Source organism: Aquarana catesbeiana, linkage group LG03, assembly GCF_042186555.1.
Source record: "Aquarana catesbeiana isolate 2022-GZ linkage group LG03, ASM4218655v1, whole genome shotgun sequence".
NCBI classification, from domain to species: Eukaryota; Metazoa; Chordata; class Amphibia; order Anura; family Ranidae; genus Aquarana; species Aquarana catesbeiana.
In genome coordinates this window covers 15626392-15651803 of record NC_133326.1, presented here as the reverse complement: position 1 = coordinate 15651803, position 25412 = coordinate 15626392, and the positions used below count along the sequence as shown (strand labels likewise).

At 45.0% G+C, this 25412-nt stretch overlaps 1 protein-coding gene across 5 annotated transcripts in view; it reads right to left on the bottom strand.

Moving 5' to 3' along the window:
• Positions 1-1350: 1350 nt before the first annotated feature.
• Positions 1351-25412, bottom strand: part of MEGF11 (multiple EGF like domains 11) — an 838162-nt gene continuing 814100 nt past the window's right edge. For 3 of the 5 annotated variants that reach the window (XM_073618306.1, XM_073618309.1, XM_073618308.1), the window contains 2 exons: positions 23423-23504; positions 1351-5819 (listed from right to left, as the gene is read on the bottom strand). In XM_073618306.1, coding sequence (XP_073474407.1) covers positions 5669-5819; positions 23423-23504 — 233 coding nt within the window. In that variant the 3' untranslated portion in view covers positions 1351-5668. The remainder of the gene's footprint in view (positions 5820-23422; positions 23505-25412) is intronic. The other 2 variants (XM_073618307.1, XM_073618311.1) reach the window with 1 other exon arrangement.

The window sequence follows — 25412 nt, the reverse complement described above, 5'->3', positions numbered from 1 at the left end:
AGAGGACGCAGTCTGGAAGAAGGCCATGGCTCGGTGGTTGATAAGCACTGGATGGGGGGCATGGTGGGATGATGTTGGAAGTTGGGGGCACTATACAGGGCTGGAGGCTTTGCAGCACATTAGGAGGCAATGCAGGGGCTTGGGGTGAGGGCTCTTAGGGGACCTAGGGGTACTGTGGGAGGTTAGGGGATGTGCAGCTGTCTGGAAGCCAGAGAGGAAGATGGCTCAGCCTGGCAGAAGGCCATGTCTTGGTGGTTGATAACCACTGGATGGGGGTCATGGTGGGAAAATGTTGGAAATTGGGGGCACTATGGAGACTTTGCAGCAAGTTAGGGGGCAATGCAGGGGCTTGGGGTGAGGGCTCTCAGGGGACCTAGGGGTACTGTGGGAGGTTAAGGGATGTGCAGCTGGCTGGAGGCCTGAGAGGAGGAGACCACATCCTGGTTAAAGGCCATGGCTCAGTGGTTGATAACCACTGGGTGGGGGGGCATGGTGGAACGATGTTGGAAGTTGGGGGAACTATAGAGGGCTGGAGGCTTTGCAGAATGTTAGGGGGCAATGCAGGGGCTGGAGGTGAGTGACAGCCCTATGTGGGGAAGCCAGTGGAGTGTTAGGAAGCCGGCGGAGAGTAGGGAAACCAGTGGCTGTGTCTGCGCTCTAGGCAGCTGCCTAGTTTGCCTAGCGGTAGTGCTGGTCCTGAGTGTGTCCATTCCCTCCAATCAGTTCTCAGTGCTCTCCTCGCTGATCTTTGCAGTGTGTAATTTCAGCTTTCTGGACCCTGGTTTCTGTTGCTCTCAGAAAAGCTTTATACATTTTGTATACCGGATTTAGAGAAGACAAGATTGCAGATAAATAGGTACAACTTATGTAGGAGGTTTGTTTTAATTATGTGTATCACCTGATGCCTTTGACTTCACTGGGCATATGTAAGGGTTTACAATCACTTTGAGCTCTGCTCTTTTCTGGCTCAGTATAAACTTGTCCAACCAAACCTGGGGAAAAGGTGTGATGTCAATCTGCCTTACCATTGGCCCTTACATTCTCCTCTCATCATGTCGTGAATACAGGCACAATAAGTGACAGCAAGCCGCGCTAAGCAGGACTTCAAATTCATACTTTTTTTTTTTTCATACATTTTTAATGTTAAGAACTGAGGGAATTTGGGGAAATCATTCTTAGCAGGGTCAAAACTGACAGGGATTCTAATCCCCCAACACACACACACACACTTTTACCTGCTGTTCCACTTTATCAAATGGAATAAAACAATTTAGACTAGTAGTAAATTCTTCCAAAACATACTACGCCCAAACATAAAAGAAAAAATTTTATATACACACACAGTAAAAGTATGGGAATAAAAAATATTTATTGAAATGCATGAAGGCTCTGGATGGGGATGGGTGTCACTGGTGGGGGGTGGGGGACTCTGCAGCAGACTTGGTGGTCTTGTAGGAGGATGAGGTTTCTGAATGGATCAAGGAGGGAACTGTGGGGGCTTGGCTCTCTGGATGGGGTTGGGAGGTCTCTCCAGGAGGCTGTGGGTATTGAAGGAAAATTGTGGAAGAGTGAAGGGCATTGCAGGGGCATACTGTGGGAAGTTGGGAGGCATTGGAATCAAGAGTATTGTTTGGGACTTTATATGAGGTAAAGACCATTTAGGTCATATATCTCCATCCCTTTCTAATGAAAGTATCACGGGAGCGGGAAAGAAACAATGAGGACAAATGGGACTTTGTATGAAGATGGGGGGGCGTGTTGGAAGTTGGGGGCACTATGGAGTGTTGATGGCTTTTGGTGGGGGCAATGCAGGGGCTTGGGGTGAGGGCTCTTAGGGGACCTAGAGGTACTGTGGGAGGTTAGGGGATGTGCAGCTGTGTGGAAGCCAGAGAGGAGGATGGCACAGCCTGGCAGAAGGCCATAGCTTGGTGGTTGATAACTACTGGATGGGGGGCATGGTAGGAAAATGTTGGAAATTGGGGGCACTATGGAGTGCTGGAGACTTTGCAGCAAGTTAGGGGGCAATGCAGGGGCTTGGGGTGAGTGCTCTTAGGGGACCTAAGGGTACTGTGGGGGGTTAAGGGATGTGCAGCTGGCTGAAGGCCTGAGAGAAGGAAACCACATCCTGGTTGAAGGCCATGGCTCAGTGGTTGATAACCACTGGATGGGGGGCATAGTGGGACGATGTTGGAAGTTGGGGGAACTATAGAGGGCTGGAGGCTTTGCAGAAAGTTTGGGGGCAATGCAGGGGCTAGAGGTGAGTGCTCTTAGGGGGCCTAGGGGCACTGTGGCAGGTTGGGGGATGTTCAGCTGGCTGGAGGTCTGAGAGGAAGAGAATGCAGTCTGGCAGAAGGCCTTGGCTTGGTGGTTGATAACCACTGGATGGGGGGCATGGTGGGAAAATGTTGGAAATTGGGGGCACTATGGAGTGCTGGAGACTTTGCAGCAAGTTAGGGGGCAATGGAGGGGCTTGGGGTGAGTGCTCTCAGGGGACCTAGGGGCACTGTGGCAGGTTGGGGGATGTGCAGCTGGCTGGAGGCCTGAGAGGAAGAGGATGCAGTCTGGCAGAAGGCCATGGCTCGGTGCTTGATAACCCCTGAATGGGGGGCATGGTGGGATGATGTTGGAAGTTGGGGGCACTGTAGAGGGCTGGAGGTTTTGTTAGGGGATGTGCAGCTGTCTGAAAGCCAGAGAGGAGGATGGCACAGCCTGGCAAAAGTTGATAACCACTGGATGGGGGGCATGGTGGGAAAAGGTTGGAAATTGGGGGCACTATGGAGACTTTGCAGCAAGTTAAGGGGCAATGCAGGGGCTTGGGTGAGGACTCTCCGGGAACCTAGGGGTACTGTGGGGGGTTAAGGGATGTGCAGCTGGATGGAGGCCTGAGAGGAGGAGACCACATCCTGGTTGAAGGCCATGGCTCAGTGGTTGATAACCACTGGATGGGGGGCATGGTGGGAAGATGCTGGAAGTTGGGGGAACTATAGGGGGCTGGAGGCTTTGCAGAAAGTTAGGGGGCAATGCAGGGGCTGGAGGTGAGTGCTCTCAGGTGACCTAGGGGCACTGTGGCAGGTTGGGGGTTGTGCAGCTGGCTGGAGGCCTGAGAGGAAGAGGACGCAGTCTGGAAGAAGGCCATGGCTCGGTGGTTGATAAGCACTGGATGGGGGGCATGGTGGGATGATGTTGGAAGTTGGGGGCACTATACAGGGCTGGAGGCTTTGCAGCACATTAGGAGGCAATGCAGGGGCTTGGGGTGAGGGCTCTTAGGGGACCTAGGGGTACTGTGGGAGGTTAGGGGATGTGAAGCTGTCTGGAAGCCAGAGAGGAAGATGGCTCAGCCTGGCAGAAGGCCATGTCTTGGTGGTTGATAACCACTGGATGGGGGTCATGGTGGGAAAATGTTGGAAATTGGGGGCACTATGGAGACTTTGCAGCAAGTTAGGGGGCAATGCAGGGGCTTGGGGTGAGGGCTCTCAGGGGACCTAGGGGTACTGTGGGAGGTTAAGGGATGTGCAGCTGGCTGGAGGCCTGAGAGGAGGAGACCACATCCTGGTTAAAGGCCATGGCTCAGTGGTTGATAACCACTGGGTGGGGGGGCATGGTGGAACGATGTTGGAAGTTGGGGGAACTATAGAGGGCTGGAGGCTTTGCAGAATGTTAGGGGGCAATGCAGGGGCTGGAGGTGAGTGCTCTCAGGGGACCTAGGGGCACTGTGGCAGGTTGGGGGATGTTCAGCTGGCTGGAGGCCTGAGAGGAAGAGGACGCAGTCTGGCAGAAGGCCATGGCTCGGTGGTTGATAACCACTGGATGGGGGGCATGGTGAGATGATGTTGGAAGTTGGGGGCACTGTAGAGGGCTGGAGGCTTTGCAGCATATTAGGAGGCAATGCAGGGACTTGGGGTGAGGGCCCTCAGGGGACTGTGGGAGGTTAGGGGATGTGCAGCTGGCTGGAGGCCTGAGAGAAGGAGGTCACAGCCTGGTAGAAGCCCATGGCTCGGTGGTTGACAACCACTGGATGGGAGGGGGGGGGGCATGGTGGGAAAATGTTTTGGAAGTTGGGGGCACTATGGAGGGCTGGAGGATCTGCAGCAAGTTAGGGGGCAATGCAGGAGCTGGGTGTTGAGTGCTCTCAGGGGACCTAGGCGCACTGTGGGAGGTTAGGGCGTGTGTAGCTGTTTGGAAGCCTGAGAGGAGGAGGCTACAGCCTGCCAGAAGGCCATGGCTCAGTGGTTGACAACTTGTGCTTGTCTTTATGTCTGCAAGCAATTTTTTTTTTATTGAGCGTCTCCTTAGAGATTAAAGCCATTAGGGTTGACAACATTCCTCCTTCAAAATTAGGGAAAAGGGGATTCAGGCGGGTGGGTTATGGGCTAATGGCATAAAGACAACTATAATATAACATTGGCAGTGGATAAAGGACTGTTACAGGCTCCACTGCACTACTTTTTCATTATTTGGGTATTGCAGGTTGAAGAAAATAATTTTAAAGGATATAAATGACATTTCTTCTAATACAGGACAGTTAGCAAACCGAAAGTCACCTCCTAAGAAAACAGCAGCAAGGTACACTATGTAATAGTTTGCACACCTGTTCCTGAACTGCATTGTCCACATTTTTTCATAGGAAAATGCTTCCGAAAAAGGGTTACTACTATTTCCGTTCATCGTGTGACCTATTTACATCCCAACACAATGACAGAGTCCACGAAAATGAGGAGAAGGATAAAAAGCTTGATTTTATTAGCAGTAAACAAGGTTCATCTGTTCGGCGTGGAACAGGTTGATTTGGTCTTTTTTGTGATGTTTTTTTGTCACAAGAGCAGTTAGATGGCATAACGCTTGTCCAAGAGCTTCCATTGTAATTCCCTCCTCTCTATCCGGAACGTGTGGCCAACTTCATAGATATAAAATTTCGCCGTCTGCAGAACGCAGCTGTCTAACTGGTAGCCAACTACCCAGATACAGTCCTCTGAGAATGTTTCTGTGGCTAACCCGCGATACCCATGACTTATGCAGCTACACCCCTATGCGTGTCCACGAGCAATGGCAAACAGCTCTGAAATACAGCTTATGTTCATGAATATATAAGCAATATTGCATTTACCATTCATTAAGTTATTGACCGTTTTATCTGGTAACCCAGTGCAGGGAGCACTGATGGGGTGCAAAGTGTAGTAACCCAACTGGCAGCCATGTTTGGCCGACATAATATGGCTACTCATACCTTGCATGTTGTCAATGCTCTCTGCCTTGTTAAATAAACCTGTAATTATTGCCCTCTGAACATCGGCTCCTATTGGAAATGACATATATACAGTTATTTAGAGAAAGCTGAACTATATACACGTATGTACAATAATTATCCTTCGTTGTGTGTAAACTGCTACTTCCACAGTTGACTCATCTTTGTGAACATCCCCTGGAATAGCCCCCTCTTTACCTGTGCACCTCTTCCGAGGCTGATTAATACACACACATATACATAGATATATACACACAGTGACTTGTCCTATAGATACATCCTATGTGTATAAAAAAAGAGAGTCTCCTAATGACGTCATGCATGTGCCCAGTGGCGCTGGCCCCCCCACTGAATGGGCGTATTGCAGAATGAGAGATTTCTCCGTCACGGTCCTCAAACTTCTATAAAGATTGCTTTTCCATCTGCTTATCCCAGAAAGTTCCATGCGAGGGGCTGTGCCGGACAGGGAGCAGGTCGTAGTGGCTGGGGATGTGGCTGTTCCTTGGCAAGTCGTAGGGATTCTGCATGTAGTTGGGGATCTGATGTTGGGCCTCGTGGAGTAGGGTGAGCGATGGCTCTATGAAAAAAAAAAAAAAAAGCAGACAATATTACTATAAGACAACCAGCCACCCATCTTGCTCAATTTGTGTTAAACTTTTTTTAGAACCCTTTCTTGATCAGGAATCAGGATTATATACACAGCAACCTTTTGCAACAGCTAAACAAATGCTTCTTACTGCACAAAGAAGGCAAGGGTGAGCTGTGAGGAGGAAAATCCTGAAGACTCCTCCTTGGTATTGGGTATATACTTTCTGACTCCCCCCCCCCCAAAAGGCCAATGGTTTGGAACCCCCGATACCCCCCCCCCGCCCCTAGGCTGACTCTTATGCTCCACCTTATTCCCTATGTAGCACCCTCCCAGTTAGTGTAGATCGCTAGGTACACTTAGTTTAGCTCCTCTGTAATCAGTGGAGCAGGGGTTGACTGTTCTAGTCTGCTCAACGTTTCACAGGCTGCTAGTCTGGTTGACCCCCCCCCCCCCCCCCTACAATATAGAAAATTCTAGAATCACAGTGGTAGGAAGAATAGAAAGGCAGCATGAATATTTATGGGGATTGGGGAAGTGTGTCCAGTAGGTGGCTAGGGGGCCCATAAATAGTCTGAAGTCTTACGCAGAGTGTGTGGATCCTGGGTCCAGTCCTGCTGGAGGAGCCCCCTGTCTAAGGGGCTCTGCCCCTCAGGATAGTCTGCTTGGAGGTCATCAAGGTCTCAGCTGTAGTCTAAGCTGGGGGGGAGTGCTATCTTCCAAAGACTGGGATGGGTTAACTGCTCGTTTTTGTCTAGGGGTGAGGGGAGCGGTCCATTCCCATGAGTAAGCGCTAGTGGGAGGAGCGAAACACATTGGGGTTGCGTGGCCCGTTGGGGGTCCAGGCTGAGACTGGCACTTTAGGCAATTTATTGCTTTTTAGGCGGCAGCTGACACTTTAATATCGCTGTGGTTCATTGAATCGCTGTGATTAATATATATATGTGTTTATTATTGTTAGATTTATCAGCTCCATAGCGCCGAGATAGTGGAAGAAGGTCTGGGTTTTCACTGTATTTTTTGAGACTGCCACTCGTCTACACCAGCTTTTCTCAACCTTTTCAACACAGAGGAACCATTGAAATGGTTCTCTGGTCTCAGGGAACCCCTGCTAAAAATTAGAAATCTGCTCATGATACATTAGCGTGATGGTCAGTGGGAAGAATGGTCCTTATACTTGTGGTCATTGGGAAGAATTACCTCCTTACAGATGGCTAAAAAGATCAATGGTGTCAGTGGGAACTTATCTAAGAGGCAGAAATTGCCCAATGCTGAAGGAACCCCTAGCAACCTCTGGAGGAACCCTAGGTTCCCACGGAACCCTAGTTGAGAATCACTGGTCTACACACAGCAGATCTTTTTTTGATGTGTGGCTTTTGGGACATCTAGCCTCTTGTCTATCGGTGAGGAGAGCGGAGATATACTTACCTAATCCACCAATTCTCTGAGTGCAAGACTAATCTCTGCTGCTCCAAACCCCCCCCCCCCTCCGCACGCTAGCCTTCTTGTGCATGGACTGTTCCTGACGTCATCACACCAATAGACCAGCGCTAGACGTGAGGACAGCAGGAACAGTCCACCGCTGGATGTGGGGGAGCGCTGTTTTCCTGGAGGATCAAAGGCTCGGGCAAGTATAGCCTTTCTGTGTGCCCCTGGGAAAAACGGTTAGTTAACCCATGCAGTGCGGGCACGGCCCCACTGCATGGGAAATTTTTTTTCTGCTTTAAGGTCTGGAGGAGCTCACTGGAGGATACCCAGTGGAGATAGGGGGGGAAGAGTCTCCAGCTGTCCTGTGGTTTTGTGAGTCTGTGTCTTCCTCACTGAAGAATGCCCGGTGGATATCAGAAGGAGGCAACTAATGATCCTGTGGCATTGTGAGTAAGACCTAAATTCTGAGTCCTAGTGACTGTGTGAAGTCCTAGGCAGCCATTAGTGAATGTTGTGAAAGCTCTCTGCCAGATTAGGAGAGGTGTCCTCGGTCAGGCTAGTCCTTTTGGGTTATCCCATGTTCCCCCGTACCCATCCAAGTTCACCTCACAATCAAATTACATAAGACATCCTTAGACTGTTTTTTTTTTTTATTTTTTAGCCAATGACAAAAAAAGAAAAAATTGTGTACCTGGCTGTGTGTGCACTGAGTTTGGGGGCATGAGACAATGAAAGTCAGTGGCTCCTTTGGAGGTGCGCTACACCTAGGTTGGGTTTTACATTACTCCTGCTCCTCTAAGCTGATCATTTTGAATACCCCTCTTGCTTCCCCAGGCTGACTGTTTTGTACCCCAGTTCAGTGGCTAGCCTTAGTAGCACACACGCTTAAACAAGCTTAAACTTCACAGTTACATAGTTACAGTACATAGTAGGTGAGGTTGAAAAAAGACACAAGTCCATCAAGTCCAACCTATGTGTGAGTTGTACAAGCAATGCAGAGGCTTGGAGCAGAGAGGCTGAAATAGGATAGACAGTTTGCTCCCCTTCACCAGTACACTTAGAAACAGTGGCAGGAAGAAACTATTCTGTACTAGCAGTTTGGTTCTAGGTGTGTGGACTCAGGGTGGTGAGTTTAACTACCACCAACCAAAATACACAAACTGTATGGATGCAGCAACAACGAGGACCCAACAAAATTGCTCTGGAGGACAGTGGATGTTTTTTTTTTATTATACATGGGAATGTATTACTGTCAGTTGAGAACATGATCTGTGGTTGGCAGTGTGCCTTCCCTGGCACATCTGATGCTCTATCCCCCAGCCTATGTTGGCTAAATAGCGATCTGGCCTGGACCCAGTGAAGTGTTTAGACTCCTAATCTCCATACCCATCCCAAGACTACTCTGGAGGGCAGTGAGGCAGTCTTTTATTATACATAGGAATGTGTTACTGAAAACCAAGAACAATGATTTGTGGTTGGCAGTGTGCTGTCCCTGGCACCTATAATTCTGTATGCCTTGGCCTATGTTGACGTAAAGATCTGCCCCTGACACAGTGAAGTGCTGAGACTCCTGATCGCCATACTCATCCCAAGTTTGCTCTGGAGGGCAGTTGGACAGTCTTTTATTATACATGGGAATGTAATACTGACGATCAAGACCATGATTTGTGGTTGTTGGTGTGCTGTCCCTGGCACCCCTGATGCCTTGGCCTATGTTGGCGAAGTATAGATCTGCTACTGACACAGTGAAGTGTCGGGACACCTGATATCCATACTCATGCCAAGTTTATTCTGGAGGGCAGTGTACAGTCTTTTTATATACATTGGAATGAGTTACTGGCAACCAAGAACACCAAGTGTGCTGTCCGTGGCACCCCTAATGCCCCATGCCACAAACTATGTTGGCTAAGTAGAGATCTGCTCCTGATATCCATACTCATGCCTAGTTTACTGACAGTCAAGAATATGATTTGTGGTTGGCAGTGTGTGGCGTTGCTGGTTCATCAGGTTGCCCCATCAAGTGATCTGGTCTTGATACAGTGAAGGTTTGGGACTCTCCATACCCATCCCAAGATTGTTCTGGAGGGAGGTGGACAGTCTTTCATCAAACAAGGGAATCTGTCACTGACAGTCAAGAACATGATTTGTGGTTGGTGGTGTGCCTTCCCTGGCACCTCTAATGCCCCATGCCCTGACCTACTGTATCTTGGCCTCAGTAGAGACTTGGTCCTAACACAGTAAGGTTTTGGGACTACTAATCTCCATGCTCATCCCAGATCAGTGACTTACTAAATGGCAGCTCCCCTATTTCCTTTATACACATCCATGCTCACAAAAATTAAAAAAAAAAAGATTATTTTTTAGAAACCGATGGACAATTTTCTCCTTTTATTAGAAGATGAGAATTTTTGATTGCCATAGTCTCCATCTTTTTTACAGGTAAATCCACAAATCTCATACAGAACATGATTTGGCAGTCTCATACAGAACATGGTTGGCAGTGTGCCATCAATGGCACTACTAATGCCTTCTGCCCCAACTTATGTTGTCTCAGTAGAGATCTGGCCCTGACACAATGAAGTGTTGGGACTCTTGATTTCCATATCCAACCCAAATTTGCTCTGTCGGGCAGCGGGACAGTCTTTTATTATACACAGGAAGGTGTTACTGAGCATCAAGAATATGATTTGTGGTTGGAAGTGTGTGGCGTTCCTGGTTCCACTGATGCCCCATCAAGAGATCTGGCTTTGACACAGTGCAGTGTCAGGATTCCTGATCTCCATACCCATCCCAAGATTGTTCTGGAGGGAGGTGGACAGTCTTTCATCAAACAAGGGAATCTGTCACTGACAGTCAAGAACATGATTTGTGGTTGGTGGTGTGCCTTCCCTGGCACCTCTAATTCCCTATGCCCCGACCTACTGTATGATGGAAGTAGAGACCTGGCCCTGACACAGTTTTGGGACTCCTGATCTCCATATTCATCCCAGATCAGTGACCTATTAAATGGTAAATCCCATATTTCCTTTATACACATCCATGCTATCATTGGCGCTACTAATGCCTTCTGTCCCGAGTTATGTTGGCTCAGTGGAGATCTGGCCCTGACTCAGTGAAGTGTTGGGACTCTTGATTTCCATATCCAACCCAAGTTTGCTCTGTAGGGCAGCTGAACAGTCTTTTATTATACACAGGAACGTTATTGACAGTTAAGTATATAATTTGGGGCTGGCAGTGAGTGGTGTTCCTGGTTCCCCTGATGCCCCATCAAGAGATCTAGCCTTGGCACAGTAAAGTGTCTCCATACCCATCCCAAGATTGTTCTGGAGGGAGGTGGACAGTCTTCTGTCACTGACAGTCAAGAACATGATTTGTGGTTGGAGGTGGGCACTTCCCTGGCACCTCTATTGCCTTATGCCCCGACCTACTGTATGTTGGCCTGAGTAGAAACCTGGTTCTGACACCGTGAAGTTTTGGGACTCCTGATCTCCATACTCATCCCAGATCAGTGACTTACTAAATGGTAGCTCCCATATTTCCTTTATACACATTCATGCTCACAAAAATAAGAAAAAAGTTCATTTCCTAGTGACCGAAGGGCACTTTTCTCCTATTATTAGAAAAATCAGAATTTTCGATCGCCATAGTCTCCATCTTTATCAAAGGTAAATCCACAAATCTCATACTGAACATGATTTGTGATGGGCAGTATGCCATCATTGGCACTACTAATGCCTTCTGTCCTGAGTTATGTTGGCTCAGTGGAGATCTGGCCCTGACTCAGTGAAGTTTTGGGACTCTTGATTTCCATATCCAACCCAAGTTTGCTCTGTAGGGCAGCTGAACAGTCTTTTATTATACACAGGAACGTTATTGGCAGTTAAGAATATAATTTGGGGCTGGCAGTGAGTGGTGTTCCTGGTTCCCCTGATGCCCCATCAAGAGATCTAGCCTTGGCACAGTAAAGTGTCTCCATACCCATCCCAAGATTGTTCTGGAGGGAGGTGGACAGTCTTCTGTCACTGACAGTCTTGAACATGATTTGTGGTTGGTGGTGGGCACTTCCTTGGCACCTCTAATGCCCTATGCCCCGACCTACTGTATGGCCTAAGTAGAGACCTGGTCCTGACACAGTGAAGTTTTGAGACTCCTGATCTCCATACTCATCCCAGATCAGTGACTTACTACATGACAGCTCCCATATTTCCTTCATACACATCCATGCTCACAAAAATAAGAAAAAAAAACTAATTTTCTAGAGACCGATGGGCACTTTTCTCCTATTATTAGAAAAATCAGATTTTTTGATCGCTGAGGTCTTTATCACGCGTAAATTCCACAAATCTCATACAAAAGTCGAGGCGAATTACTCGGGCATTGTGCTACTCACTTCTTTCTTTGCATTACACAATAAGCTCTGGTACAAAAGCTTCATTACTCATTCATTACTGCATAACTACAAATTGTATGATCTGTTTCTGCTTCTCCTCCCCGCTGTAGAACACGCAGAACAAATGGATCTTTAAACAGCAAGGATAATAATGGGCTGTGCATAGTCAATGACGGCTGAATGTCAAAAGAAATGTAGTTTAGTGAAGACTAAAGAACCTAAACCTTTGAGTCCCTGCTGTACGGTGTGAGAGGAAGGCAATGGTGGGGAAGGGAGGAGGCAAAGGAAGTATTGCAATCACCATTGTTCCCCATCCACCATATGAATTTGTATAAATTGCGGCTACAACTCTCTAAGCCTCACTGCAGTTTTCTAACTTCTACCGCTGAGCCGACTCCAGCGATACCTGGCTGGTACACAGCTATACTGGGATGGATTGGGAACTGCATTTTGTTGGCAGTAGTTTTACCATTACATCAAAGCTCTTGGGTTCCTGTTCCACGGTATAGAGTGTGTTGTTGCTCCACAATTTATTTGCAATTATTGTAAAAGATTTGTAATTTCAACCCTTGCCTACTGGGCACTTTCACCCCCTTCCTGCCCAGGCCAAATTTTCAGCTTTCAGCGCTCTCACATTTTGAATGACAATTGCGCGGTCATGCAACACTGTACCCATATGACATTTTTATCATTTTTTTTCTAGACAAATAGAGCTTTCTTTTGGTGGTAGTTAATCACCACTGGGGTTTTTTTTTTTTTTTTTTTTTGCAAACATTTTTTTTTCTTAGTTTCTGTTATAAAATGTTGTAAATAAGTAATTTTACCTCCTTCACAGATGTGCGCTGATGAGGTAGCATTGATGGGCACAGATGAGGAGGCACTAATATTGGGCACTGATAGGCAGCACTTATGGGTACTTATAGGTGGCACGGATAGGTGGCACTGATGGGCATTGATAGGTGGCACTTATGGGCATTGATAGGTGGCACAGATAGGTGGCACTGATGGGCATTGATGGGTGGCACTGATGGGCACTGATAGGTGGCACTGATGAGGAGGCACTGATGGGCACAAATTGGAAGCACTGGTTGGCAGCACTGGTGAGATTGCACTGATAATCAGCTACATAGTTACATAGTAGGTGAGGTCGAAAAAAGACACAAGTCCATCAAGTCCAACCTATGTGAGTGATTATGTGTCAGTATTACATTGTATATTCCTGTATGTTGCGGTCGTTCAGGTGCTTATCTTATAGTTTCTTGAAACAATCGATCCCCCCCCCCCGCTGAAACCACCACCTGTAGAAGGGAATTCCACATCCTTACATATATAGTAGGTGAGGTTGAAAAAAGACACAAGTCCAACCTATGTGTGTGATTATGTGTAGTATTACATTGTATATCCCTGTATGTTGCGGTCATTCAGGTGATTATCTAATAGTTTCTTGAAACTATCAATGCTCCCCGCTGAGACCACCGCCTGTGGAAGGGAATTCCACATCCTTGCCGCTCTTACAGTAAAGAACCCTCTACGTAGTTTAAGGTTAAACACCTTTTCTTCTAATTTTAATGAGTGGCCACGAGTCTTGTTAAACTCCCTTCCGCGAAAAAGTTTTCTCCCTATTGTGGGGTCACCAGTCCGGTATTTGTAAATTGAAATCATATCCCCCCTCAAGCGTCTCTTCTCCAGAGAGAATAAGTTCAGTGCTCGCAACCTTTCCTCATAACTAAGATCCTCCAGACCCTTTATTTGCTTTGTTGCCCTTCTTTGTACTCGCTCCATTTCCAGTACATCCTTCCTGAGGACTGGAGCCCAGAACTGGACAGCATACTCCAGGTGCGGCCGGACCAGAGTCTTGTAGAGCGGGAGAATTATCGTTTTATCTCTGGAGTTGATCCCCTTTTTAATGCATGCCAACATTCTGTTTGCTTTGCATGCCATTGCTGAGCCTATCATCTACTAGGACCCCAAGGTCCTTTTCCATCCTAGATTCCCCCAGAGGCGATGTCCCTTTAACACAAGCCGGTTATCGGCTCTTTTCTCTTCTGAGGTGGCACTAATGGGCACTGATGACAAAGCACTGACAGGCATCACTGGTGGGCATTGATTGGCAGCACTGGTGGGCACTGATGATCAGTGCAGATGTCCCCGCTGAGGAATGCCGATAACCAGCATTTCTGATTGGACACAGCTGATCACATGGTAAAAGCCTACGTCACAGACTCTTTACCGTGATCGGTGATGCTCTGTATCCGAGGGACACAAAACACCACCAATCGCGGCAAGAATAGGAAGACGTCACATGACATCCTCCCAGGATGAGAGTGCTCCCGCCGGTCTGTGATCTCACTATACGGCACGCAGGAAGCAGTTAAGCCCTAATGAGTACTTGGAATTTGACTGCATGTCATTTCAATTTCCCTTCTTGAAGGCATTGTACACTTTAAAAAAAAAATTTGTTTTAAAGTGGCACTAAACTCTCTCAATGATCATGAACCATTTTTTTATCCTGATGCTGCTACCATTAGTAAAGAGATAGGAAGGTGTATTATATTTTCTCAGTTAAATATACCCTCCTGCCTGCATGCCTGAGCTAAGAGCAGATGGACTCCAGGAAGTATTCACACAAGAAATACAATTAAAAGAGAAGTTCACCTTTGGTAGCATGTTACACCATTACAACATATTTAGGGTATAACGTGTAACATGCTCCAGCAGTCCCCCCCCCACCCTTCCCTGGGGCTCTGCCCACACATCAGAGTTCTGTGAATTAATGAACTACAACTACCGTCTTCCATCACGGTAAGTAGTTATCACTGAAATGCGACGGTGCTGGTGAGTTATCTCTTAGTTTATGGTAGACATGTGCACTGACAAAAAATTTGTTCGTTTTTGTTTCATTTGTTTTTTTGCTTTTTTTGGAACTTTGAAAATTCGGAATTCGGAAACCCGAATATTCGAATTTTCGAATTTCCCAATTTTACAATTTCCGTAATGTCGAATTTTTGAATTTCCGAGATTTAGAATTTTACAATTTCCGAAATTTCGGAAAATTTGAAAATTTGAAAATTTGGAAATTTGAAAATTTGAAAATTTGAAAACTTGGAAATTTGAAAATGTGGTAATTTGGAAAATTTGGAAAATTTGGAAAATTGGAAATTTGGAAAATTTGGAAAATTTGGAAAATTGGAAAATTGGAAAATTTGGAAATTTGAAAATTTGAAAACTTGAAAACTTGGAAATTTGAAAATGTGGAAATTTGGAAAATTGGAAAATTGGAAAATTTGGAAAATTGGAAAATTGGAAAATTTGGAAATTTGAAAATTTGAAAACTTGGAAACTTGGAAACTTGGAAATTTGAAAATGTGGAAATTTGGAAAATTTGGAAAATTTGGAAAATTGGAAAATTGGAAAATTTGGAAAATTGGAAAATTGGAAAATTTGGAAATTTGAAATTCGAAATTCGGAAATTCGGAAATTCGAAATTCAAAATTCGGAAATTGAAAAAATTGAAGAATTCGGAACTAAACGAATTGCACATGTCTAGTTTATGGATCTTCCTGCTCTTCACTAATGCCTACCTCTATGAGAGGTACGGGAAAACAGCTGTAGTGAGAGTCTGCAGGAGCCTGGCATTGCACCCATGATCCCCGTGGGGGGAAAATTAATAAATGCACATTTTTTTTCTGCAGGAATATGTGCATTTTTTTCCCCCAGAAGGTGAACTAAGCCTTCACAGGCCGGTTCACACCAGGAATGGCACATGCAGTGCGATTTAAGCCCATTCATTTTGAATGGGCTGAATCACACTGAACCACAGCAGAAGTAGTGCAGGCACTATTTTACAAAAGAGCACTGCAACCGGATCGCATGGGACTTCTGTGCAATGCAATCCGGTGCAGGCAAACGCACTGCTTTTGCAAATTGCATTTGGGGTGTCGTTAACTCAATGACACCTGCTGCAGATTGCAACTGCAGTGCGTTTTGAACGCGGTTCGGGGGAAATGTACACACAATGCGGATTTCCCACACTGTGTTCTGGTGTGAACAGGCACTCTAAGGTCCAGTTCACTTCTAGTTAATTTACATTGTCTTTAATCAAACCCTGGTGAAGGGGGGGGTTCGGACCCCGCAAAACATGTAGACTACTCTTTGGATTGTCCCCCTGACTTTTATTTTGAAAAAAGTCATAGCTGGACCTTTTAGCAGCGGTGTTTCCTCTTCTCCCCTGCTATGGGGCCACTGGTGCGTGCTCGCCCCTGAGCCCTGCTCTATGCGTCCATAAGACTCATAGAGCTGCGGCTTAGCCCTGCCCCCACTCTCTCACCATTAACTCACTGGCTGTGATTGACAGCAGTGGGAGCCAATGTCTCCCGCTGCTGTCTCAGCCAATGAGGAGAGGGATTCCCGGGACAGCCGAGGCTCTCGTGCACATCGCTGGATCGAGAGGAAGCTCAGGTGAGTATTGGGGTGGGGCTGGGCGGGGAGCAGCACAAAGAAGGTGTTTTACCTTTATGCATAGAATGCACCTTCAGCCTTTACAACTTTAACCTTTGACCTTGCGCCCCCTGATCCTGTGCCAACCTGTGGGAGGCAAAAGACAGCACACAGCTGTGTATAATAAAAGATGTCTAACCAACAGACAACCAAATTGTAGCCTCTAAAGCAGGGATATGCAATTAGCGGACCTCCAGCTGTTGCAGAACTACAAGTCCCATGAGGCATAGCAAGACTCTTGACAGCCACAAGCATGACACCCAGAGGCAGAGGCATGATGGGACTTGTAGTTTTGCAACAGCTGGAAGTCCGCTAATTGCATATCCCTGCTCTAGAGCCACCTGGATCATTTTTCTCGGAAAGTCCTTCATCGGCTATTAAAGTTGGCACCAAGCTCACAGCTGTAGCAGCCATGAGCTTGATTTAACCACTTGTCTACCATGCCATTTATAATTGTACCTTGGGAGACAAGTGGTTAATCAGATCTTGCCTAAAGGGAAACTATGTCACCCTCGCCTGGGCACTACAGGTGGGAGCTAAGGGTAAAGGTGAGTATTCGATGTAACTATCCCCCCTACAATTGTTTTTAAGTGTTTATGCTACATTTCAAAAAGGGGACCCACTCAAAAAGTGGACCTTTCATATTAGGGGCACGATCTGCTTTATGTGAAGGAAGCCTTGCAAGCTGGCTCCCTGTCCTCAATTGATCTGCATGTCAGAGGGAAGATGGCTGCTTAAAAATGCTGCATTTTGCTTTCACATGTGACTGCCGCAGACCGTCCACTAAATGTGATTGACAATGTCAAGTAACTCTGGAATGTACAGTTTGTCGATGTGATGTGACTGTTTATGCCAGTTCCTAAGTACCACCAGTAAGTGAGTGCAGCAACCCTATTTATGTGTGGACATTGCTTCTTTGGGGATACTGTATAAAGGTCAACGGCCAGGAATGTCATGTGGAGGCCTCTGGCACGGAGTGGGGCACAATATTGCGGAGAGTATAGCCTCAGTGTTCTAGCAAGGACAGGAACGGGGCAGGGACTTGTCCTTTGGAGCCAACATCCTGCTAAACACAGGGCCCCAGGGCGCACGCTCTTGGCACAGTGGAATTTGCACTAATGCACGCAAATTTGGGGCCGCTCGGCACCGAGAACCACTTGCCGAGCGGCCGTGCATTTGCGAGCGGCCGGCACCAAGAGGTTTTAAAAAAGAAAGCTAATACAGCTGCTACATCTAAGGACTATAAGCTGCAGTATATTACATTTTTGTTCTTGCGTTGGTTATCCTTTGCGCCCTTAAAACATCCACCTTCCTTTAACTTTGTGACAATTCAGCAATATCTGTTCACGTCAGCACCAGTTATGCAATATACAGAACTTTCACATCATTAGCTTCACTTTAGGAAGCAAAGATCAAAATACATGCACATTTTATATAAGATGTTTTCCCATTGAAGCTAATTAAGGACGCTCATCGTTTGATGCAAAGTTAATGGAACTTTTGAACTTTTGTGGGTCCACCTTATATCTGCTAGAGAGATCACTCTGATCTCCTGTTGCTTCACTGGCCTCCTTTAGTTGCACTACCAATGCGGCCAATTAGAATATTATTTAATGAGAATAAAATGCCGACATCAATGTACATGTCAGATGCATTCATTTCGTACAACCCCCAATTCCAGAAGTTGGAACGTTGTGTAAAATCTACATAAAAACGGAATGCAATGATTTGCGACTCTCACAAACCCCTATTTTATCCACAATAGAAAATAGAAAACACGTCCCCAAAAAGTTGGGACACAACAAAAAGCTGGCAAAGTAAGTGGTACTAACAAGGAAGAGCTGGATGAACATTTTGCTACTAATTAAGTCAATTGGCAACAGGTAACAAGTAACAAGATTGGGTATAAAAAGGGCATCTTAGAGAGTCAGAGTCTCTCAGAAGTAAAGATGGGCAGAGGTTAATCTGTAAAAAAAACTGTGTCTACAAATTGTCAAACAATTTCAGAATAACGTTCCTCAATATAAAATTGCAAAGACTTTAAATATCTTATCAACTACAGTACATAATACCATAAAAATATTCAGAGAATCTGGATAAATCTCTGTGCGCAAGGGATAAGGCCAAAACACATTATTGGATGCCCGTGAATTTCAGGCCCTCATACGGCACTGCATGCAAACAGGTATGATTCTGTGATGGACATCACTGCATGGGCTCAGGCCTACTTCCAGAAATCACTGTCTGTGAACACAGTTTGCTGTGCCATCTAAAAATACAAGGTAAAGCTCCATCATGCAAATCTGAACATGATCCAGAAACGCCACGCCAATACTCATTTAACCCCTTCCCGCCGACCGAACGCATATATGCGTCCTCGGCTTTCCGGGGTTATACCGGGATGATGTCCGCAGCTGCAGGCATCATCCCGGTACCGTTGTTTTCAGCGGGCGATCGGCTACCCGAATATAACAACCGATGCGGCTAAAAGCCGCTCGGCTGTTATACCGGAGGAGCGGGAGGGGACATCCCCCCCTTCCCGCCGCCTCCCGCCGCTGTTACCGGGCCTCCCGTGCGATCGGGAGGCCCGGTGTCCGGTCCGCTGCCTTCGGCGGCTGGGGGCGGACTGGAACGAAGCTGCGAGCGGCTTCGTTCCAGCCTTCTTCTTGTAAATGCGGAAGCGACGTCATGACGTCACTTCCCGTTTACTCGGCTGCCAATGGCGCCGAATTTAAAAAAGTACACAGTATTCAGAATCGCCGTTTTCGGCGATCTGAATACTTTGAAGTGTAAAGGAGGGATGGGGGGTCTTTTAGACCCCCCATCCCTCCATAAAGAGTACCTGTCACCACATATTACTGTCACAAGGGATGTTTACATTGCTTGTGACAGCAATAAAAGTAAAAAAAAAAAAAAAAAAATTTTAAACACAATTTATAAAGTACAAAAATAAATAAATTAAATAATAAAAAAAAAAAATTTTTTTTAAAGTGCCCCTGTCCCCGCGAGCTCGCGCAGCGAAGAAAACGCATACGGAAGTCGCGCCCGCATATGTAAACGGTGTTCAAACCACACATGTGAGGTATCGCCGCGATCGTCAGAGCGAGAGCAATAATTCTAGCCCTAGACCTCCTCTGTAGCTCAAACCTGGTAACCGTAAAAAATTTTTAAATCGTCGCCTATGGAAATTCAAAGGTACCGTAGTTTGTCGCCATTCCACGAGTGCGTGCAATTATAAAGGGTGACATGTTTGGTATCTATTTACTCGGCGTAACATCATCTTTCACATTATACAAAAAAATTGGGGTAACTTTACTGTTTGGATTTTTTAAAATACATGAAAGTGTCACTTTTCCAAAAATTTGCGTTTAAAACACCGCTGCACAAATACCGTGTGATAAAAAATATTGCAACAATTGCCATTTTATTCTCTAGATTCTCTGCTAAAAAAATATATATAATGTTTGGGGGTTCTAAGTAATTTTCTAGCAAAAAATACGGATTTTAACTTGTAAACACCAAATTTCAAAAATAGGCTTAGTCATGAAAGGGTTAAAATGGTCTGTTGCAAAGTGGAAAACTGTTCTGTGGTCAGACTAATCAAAATTTGACTTTCTATTTAGAATCCCTGGGCGCCACGTCCTCCAGACTAAAGAGGAGACGGACGTTCCGGCTTGTTATCTGTGCTCGGTTCAAAAGCTGGCATCTCTGATGGCATGGAGGGGCATTAGTGAATATGGAATGGGCAGCTTGCACATAAGTAAAGGCAGCATCAATGCTGAAAGACATATCCAGGTTTTAGAGCAGCATCTGCTCCTGTCTAGATGACTTCCTGTTCAGGGAAGGCCTTGCATATTTCAGAAAATAGCATGCTGCATATATAACAACAGCATGGCCTTGTAGTAGAAGAGTCCGGGTGCTTAACTGGCCTGCCTGCAGTCCAGACCTTTCAACAAATGAAACTATTTGGCATATCTTGAAACAAAAAAATATGACAAACAAGACCCGGACTGTTGAGCAGGTAGAATCCTATTTGAGGCAAAAATGGGACAACATTTCTCTCAAACGTTTACAGAATGTTGTAAAAGAAGAAGGGATGCTACGCCATGCTAAACATAGCACCACACCAACTTTTTTGAGTTGTGTTGTTGCCATCAATTTCACAATTACCTTCTTTTTTTCTTAAAATGGTCTATTTTCTCAGTTTACATATTTGATGTATTTTCTATTTTCTATTGTGAATATCATCTGGGTTTATGAGATATGCAAATCATTGCATTCTGTTTTTATGTAGATTTTACACAGCGTGCCAACTTTTTGGAATTGGAGTTGTAGTCAAAACATCAGTATAACTGAATGCTCGATCCAGCCACCAGATGGGGAGTTTTGATGTAGAGTGCATGTCCAGAAAAGGGTGTTTAAAGGGTCCAATTGTCTTGGATATGGCCAACTTTTCAGAGAATTTCCAAGTTCATTAACCCTGATTTTAAAAAAATCTATTCCACAGAATGAGCACTTTTACTTTATGTTGTTTAGTTGGTCACTAGATGTTAAGATGGAAGGGGGATGTGAGGGAACAAACTGCTAAATGACTTTTATTCAAGTAAAGGTCATATTTCAGATTTTGGTAGATGCTAGAGATTTAAACCATTTGACCGTTTTCTGTATCTCTTGGAAACTATATTGGTGAGATCTCTTCACATCAGTTCCTGGGTCTACACACCTCTTTGTTGAGAAGAATGCAACTTGGGGATCTCGAACAGCATTTCTAAACCCTTTTACCCCAGAGGAACCCCTAAAATAATTTTCAGGACTCAAGGAACCCTTACTAAAACAAGTTCATCAAGTGTCAAATGTCAAAAGTGCCTCTTACATTGATGGGCAATAGGAAAACTGCAACCCTTACAGACAACTAAAAAGATAATTGGGTCATGTTGCTGGCTTTGCCTAGTAGTAATAGCCCCGGGAACTATGCATGCACCATCACGTCAATCAGCCACAGCTCAAGGACTCCCTGGAAAACTCTGGAAGAACCTAGGGTTTCAGAGGACCCTGGTTGAGAATGGCTAATCTAGAACATGTATCACCCAAAACTCTCAGGCGATTGGGAAAAGAATTCGGAATTATGACAGGAAGATCTTGGATTTAGATATCAAGACATATAATAAGCCAAGGGCTAAGCCCACCAGGCTCCACCCTTATAAGTAAAATAGCACTTTTGGGTGAGCCTATTATATCAACATGTTTACATTGTCAAGGCAGTTGCCCTACTGTAGTAGGGCAACAAAATGCTGCCAGAACTGGTGATCGACTTGATCTGACTTATGTCCATTTACGGACTGGATATTGGCCACCTAAATGTGCATGTTCAACCCATTGGAGAGGGAAAAATGGAAAAATGGGCAGACCCCAGTGATGTTAAACTATCTTTGGAGAGAAAATATTACACAGTCTTCAAGCTTATCACCCTGAGATTGGTCAGTTGGAGGGTCAAAATTGGTGCCAAAGAGCATGTCTGATCCAAAAATGACCTGACTGGGCAATGACCATCTCTTGTTTGCATCCAGCTTTATCTCAGTTGAAACAACATAGATTGGTCCAAAATTCTAGCAGGTTGATCAGCTATTCCCCAAAGAACTACAGGTGTCTTCTGCCACCCAAAGACTATTATCTCATGTCTGTGGGTACATTTACTGCCTATGCTGTGTCCACATTCATTTTGATGATAACCAAGTTTGGCCATGTGATAGGACAGTTTGCACTGGCATAGCACATTATATAGCAGGGGTCTCAAAAACTATTTAAACAAAAGGGCCAGTTTACTGTCCTTCAGACTTTAGGGGGACTGGACTGTGGCCAGAGAAAGTGGAAAAATGCCCCAGTGTCAACGGGAGTAAACTATGCCCTATCATTGGTTTTAATGGGAATAATAGTGCTCCATTGTTTATATCAGTGGGAGGAATAGTGCCGCATCATTGGTGTCAGTAAGAGGAATATTGCCCCATCATTGGTGTCAGTGGGAGGAATAGTGCACCATCATTGGTGTCAGTGGGAGGAATAGTGCACCATCATTGGTGTCAGTGGGAGGAATAGTGCACCATCATTGGTGTCAGTGGCAGGAATAGTGCCCCGTTGTTGGTATCAGTGGTAGGAATGGTGCCCATCATTGGTGTCAGTTTGAGGAATAGTGCCACATCATTGGTGTCAGTTGTGGTTGGAATAGTGCCCCAAGGGCTGAAAGGAGGCAAGCAAAGGCCATATCAGGTCCCTGTTTGCAGACCACTGTTATAGCGAATTCTCAGTTCCATGCATCCAGCTAAATACGGGACACACTATTTTATATGGAACATTTCCCCTGCCGTCACTGACTTCTCATTCTTCAAATGCTAGTTGCCTGGTTGTCATGCTAACTGTCAGGCTTCAAATTCTTTTAGCTGCCAACATGGAATAAATACAGTAAATAGATACTTATAGTTCTGACTTTTCTCTGACTTTCATGATCTTCATTTTCGTTCTGGGTCAGAGACTTGGAAATATCAGCGTAATAGCCACAGAGGTGGTCAGCAGTGGCCATGTTTTATTCAAGAAAGGTGTCCTATTTTATTTGAAGGAATAATCCAGCTCCTGGTCCTCACCTCTGCGGAACTCAGAAGATCTGCCAGTGCTAGGTTTGTCTTTTGGGCTTTAGAAGAAAATTTAACAAAAACAACAGTTTGGGAATGTGATAGAGCTGCATTTCTTTTTCAGCGACTGAACCACACCGGATGAAGTATACCGACCAATTGGCTGCTACCGGCAAAAGCTTCAATTTACTTTACTCCAGATTTATAAACTATATATCAACTTGTGTTTTAATACACACACATAGAAAAACGGTAGCATATCAGATTTCTTAAAGGGATCAGAAAGCAGTAAATTCCATCTCTTATCATAATACATAATATTCTTATACATGGACATATGGCGATCCAATAAACACATCCAAGTTAATGTTTTGATAAAATAATCATGCAACATCCATATTTCACCTTCTTTCCTCATCTTTTGCTATACAGCATAACTGGAATATCATCTCCACACATGAGATACGTTAACAATAGATTACTGAAGCAGAAAGTTATAGAAGGAAGGAGGTATCAGGATAGGCAATGAGGCCAAAGCATACAGGTAGGACATTTTTGGAGGGTCTTCCTGTGATTGATAAAAGAAAACACGAAGGACAGTCTACCAAAAGTGTTATTTCAGTTGCAGATGTAGAGAAGAGAATAGAGTTACCTACTTCTCGGGGGACTCCAATAGTGAGTATAGCGTTCCTGAATGCCTTGGTGTTTTTTGGTCTTCCAACCCCCATGTTGCATTCTCTATAATATGAAACACACTATATTGTCAAAAGTTTTGGGACACCTGCCTTTACACACACATGAACTTTAATGGCATCCCAGTCTTATGCCGCGTACACACGGTCAGAATTTCTGACAACAAATGTTCGATGTGAGCTTGTTGTCGGAAAATCCAACCGTGTGTATGCTCCATCGGACATTTGCTGTCGGTATTTCCGACAACAAATGTTTGAGAGCTGGTTCTCAAATTTTCTGACAACCCAAACTGTTCCCACAAAGTTGGGAGCATGAAATTGTCCAAAATGTCTTGGAATGCTGACACCTTAATGCCGCGTACACACGGTCGGACTTTTCGTCTACAAAAGTCCGACAGCTTGTCCGACAGACTTTCGACAGACTTTTGTCGGACTTTTGGCGGACTTGCGGCAGACTTTCTTACGAACGGACTTGCCTACTTACGATCACACAAAAGTCCAACGGATTCGTACGTGATGACGTACACCGGACTAAAATAAGGAAGTTGATAGCCAGTAGCCAATAGCTGCCCTAGCGTGGGTTTTTGCCCGTCGGACTAGCACACAGACGAGCGGATTTCTGGGTCCGGCGTAGTTACGACGTAAAGATTTGAAGCATGTTTCAAATCTAAAGTCCGTCAGATTTGAGGCTGGGAAAGTCCGCTGAAAGTCCGGCGAAGCCCACACACGATCAGATTGTCAGCCGACTTTAGTCCGTCGGCGTCCGTCGGACTTTTGTAGACGAAAAGTCTGACCGTGTGTACGCGGCATAAGAGTTCCTTTCATTGGAACTAAGGGGCCAACCCCAACCCCTGAAAAAAACCCCACACCATAATCCCCCCTCCATCAAATGATTTGGATCAGTGCACAAAGCAAGGTCCATAAAGACATGGATGAGCAAGTTTGGGGTGGACGAACTTGACTGTCCTGACCTTAACACATTTGGGATGAATCAGAGTGGAGACTGCGAGCCAGGCTTTCTCTTCCAACATCAGTGCCTGACCTCACAAGTGCGCTTTTGGAAGAATGGTCAAACATTCCCATAGACACACTCCTAAACCTTGTGGACGGCCTTCCCAGAAGAGTTGAAGCTGTTATAGCTGCAAAGGGTGGGCCAACTCAATATTGAACCCTACGGACTAAGACTGATTTGCCACTAAAGTTCATGTGCGTGTAAAGGCAGGTGTCCCAATACTTTTGATAATATAGTGTAGATTACAAACCCTGCAGGGAATGTGAAAACTCAATAGATTAATAAACATTTAGGTGTACTGTTAAGATGGATTGAAAATTATACTATGAGAGACATCATCCCCAGAGGAATAAACAATATACCAAAAAGACTGGATGGGATTTTGATAATGCCTCCAATAGAGACAACCACAAATCATTAAAATATAAACAATAAAATAGAAAATAAATATAATAATAATAATAATAATTATATATATATATATATATATATATATATATATATATATATATATATATATATATATATATATATATATATATATATCTATCTATCTATAAAGAATACATACAAAGAAATACACATTAAAGTAAAATAAAGTTTTCTGAACAAATTTTGAGGTTCTTAGAGGTCCTGATGAATCAGGGAACCCAGCGAAACATGTAGACCAATATATTGACCTCATTTTGACCCCCTATACCTGTTTTTTATACTGTATTGTACTTTAATGCGTGTTTCTTACCCTATGTTTTTTTTTTTAATGATGAAATTATGTAATACAATTTTTGTATACATTTTAATGACTTGTGATTGTCACCATTGGAGGCATAATCAAAGTTCCATTCAGTCTTTTTGGTATATGGATTATGAAATCTTCGACCACTGAAAGTGTAAGTGTAGAATCTCAATACTTCTGTCCCTGACCAACATCTGGCAAACACT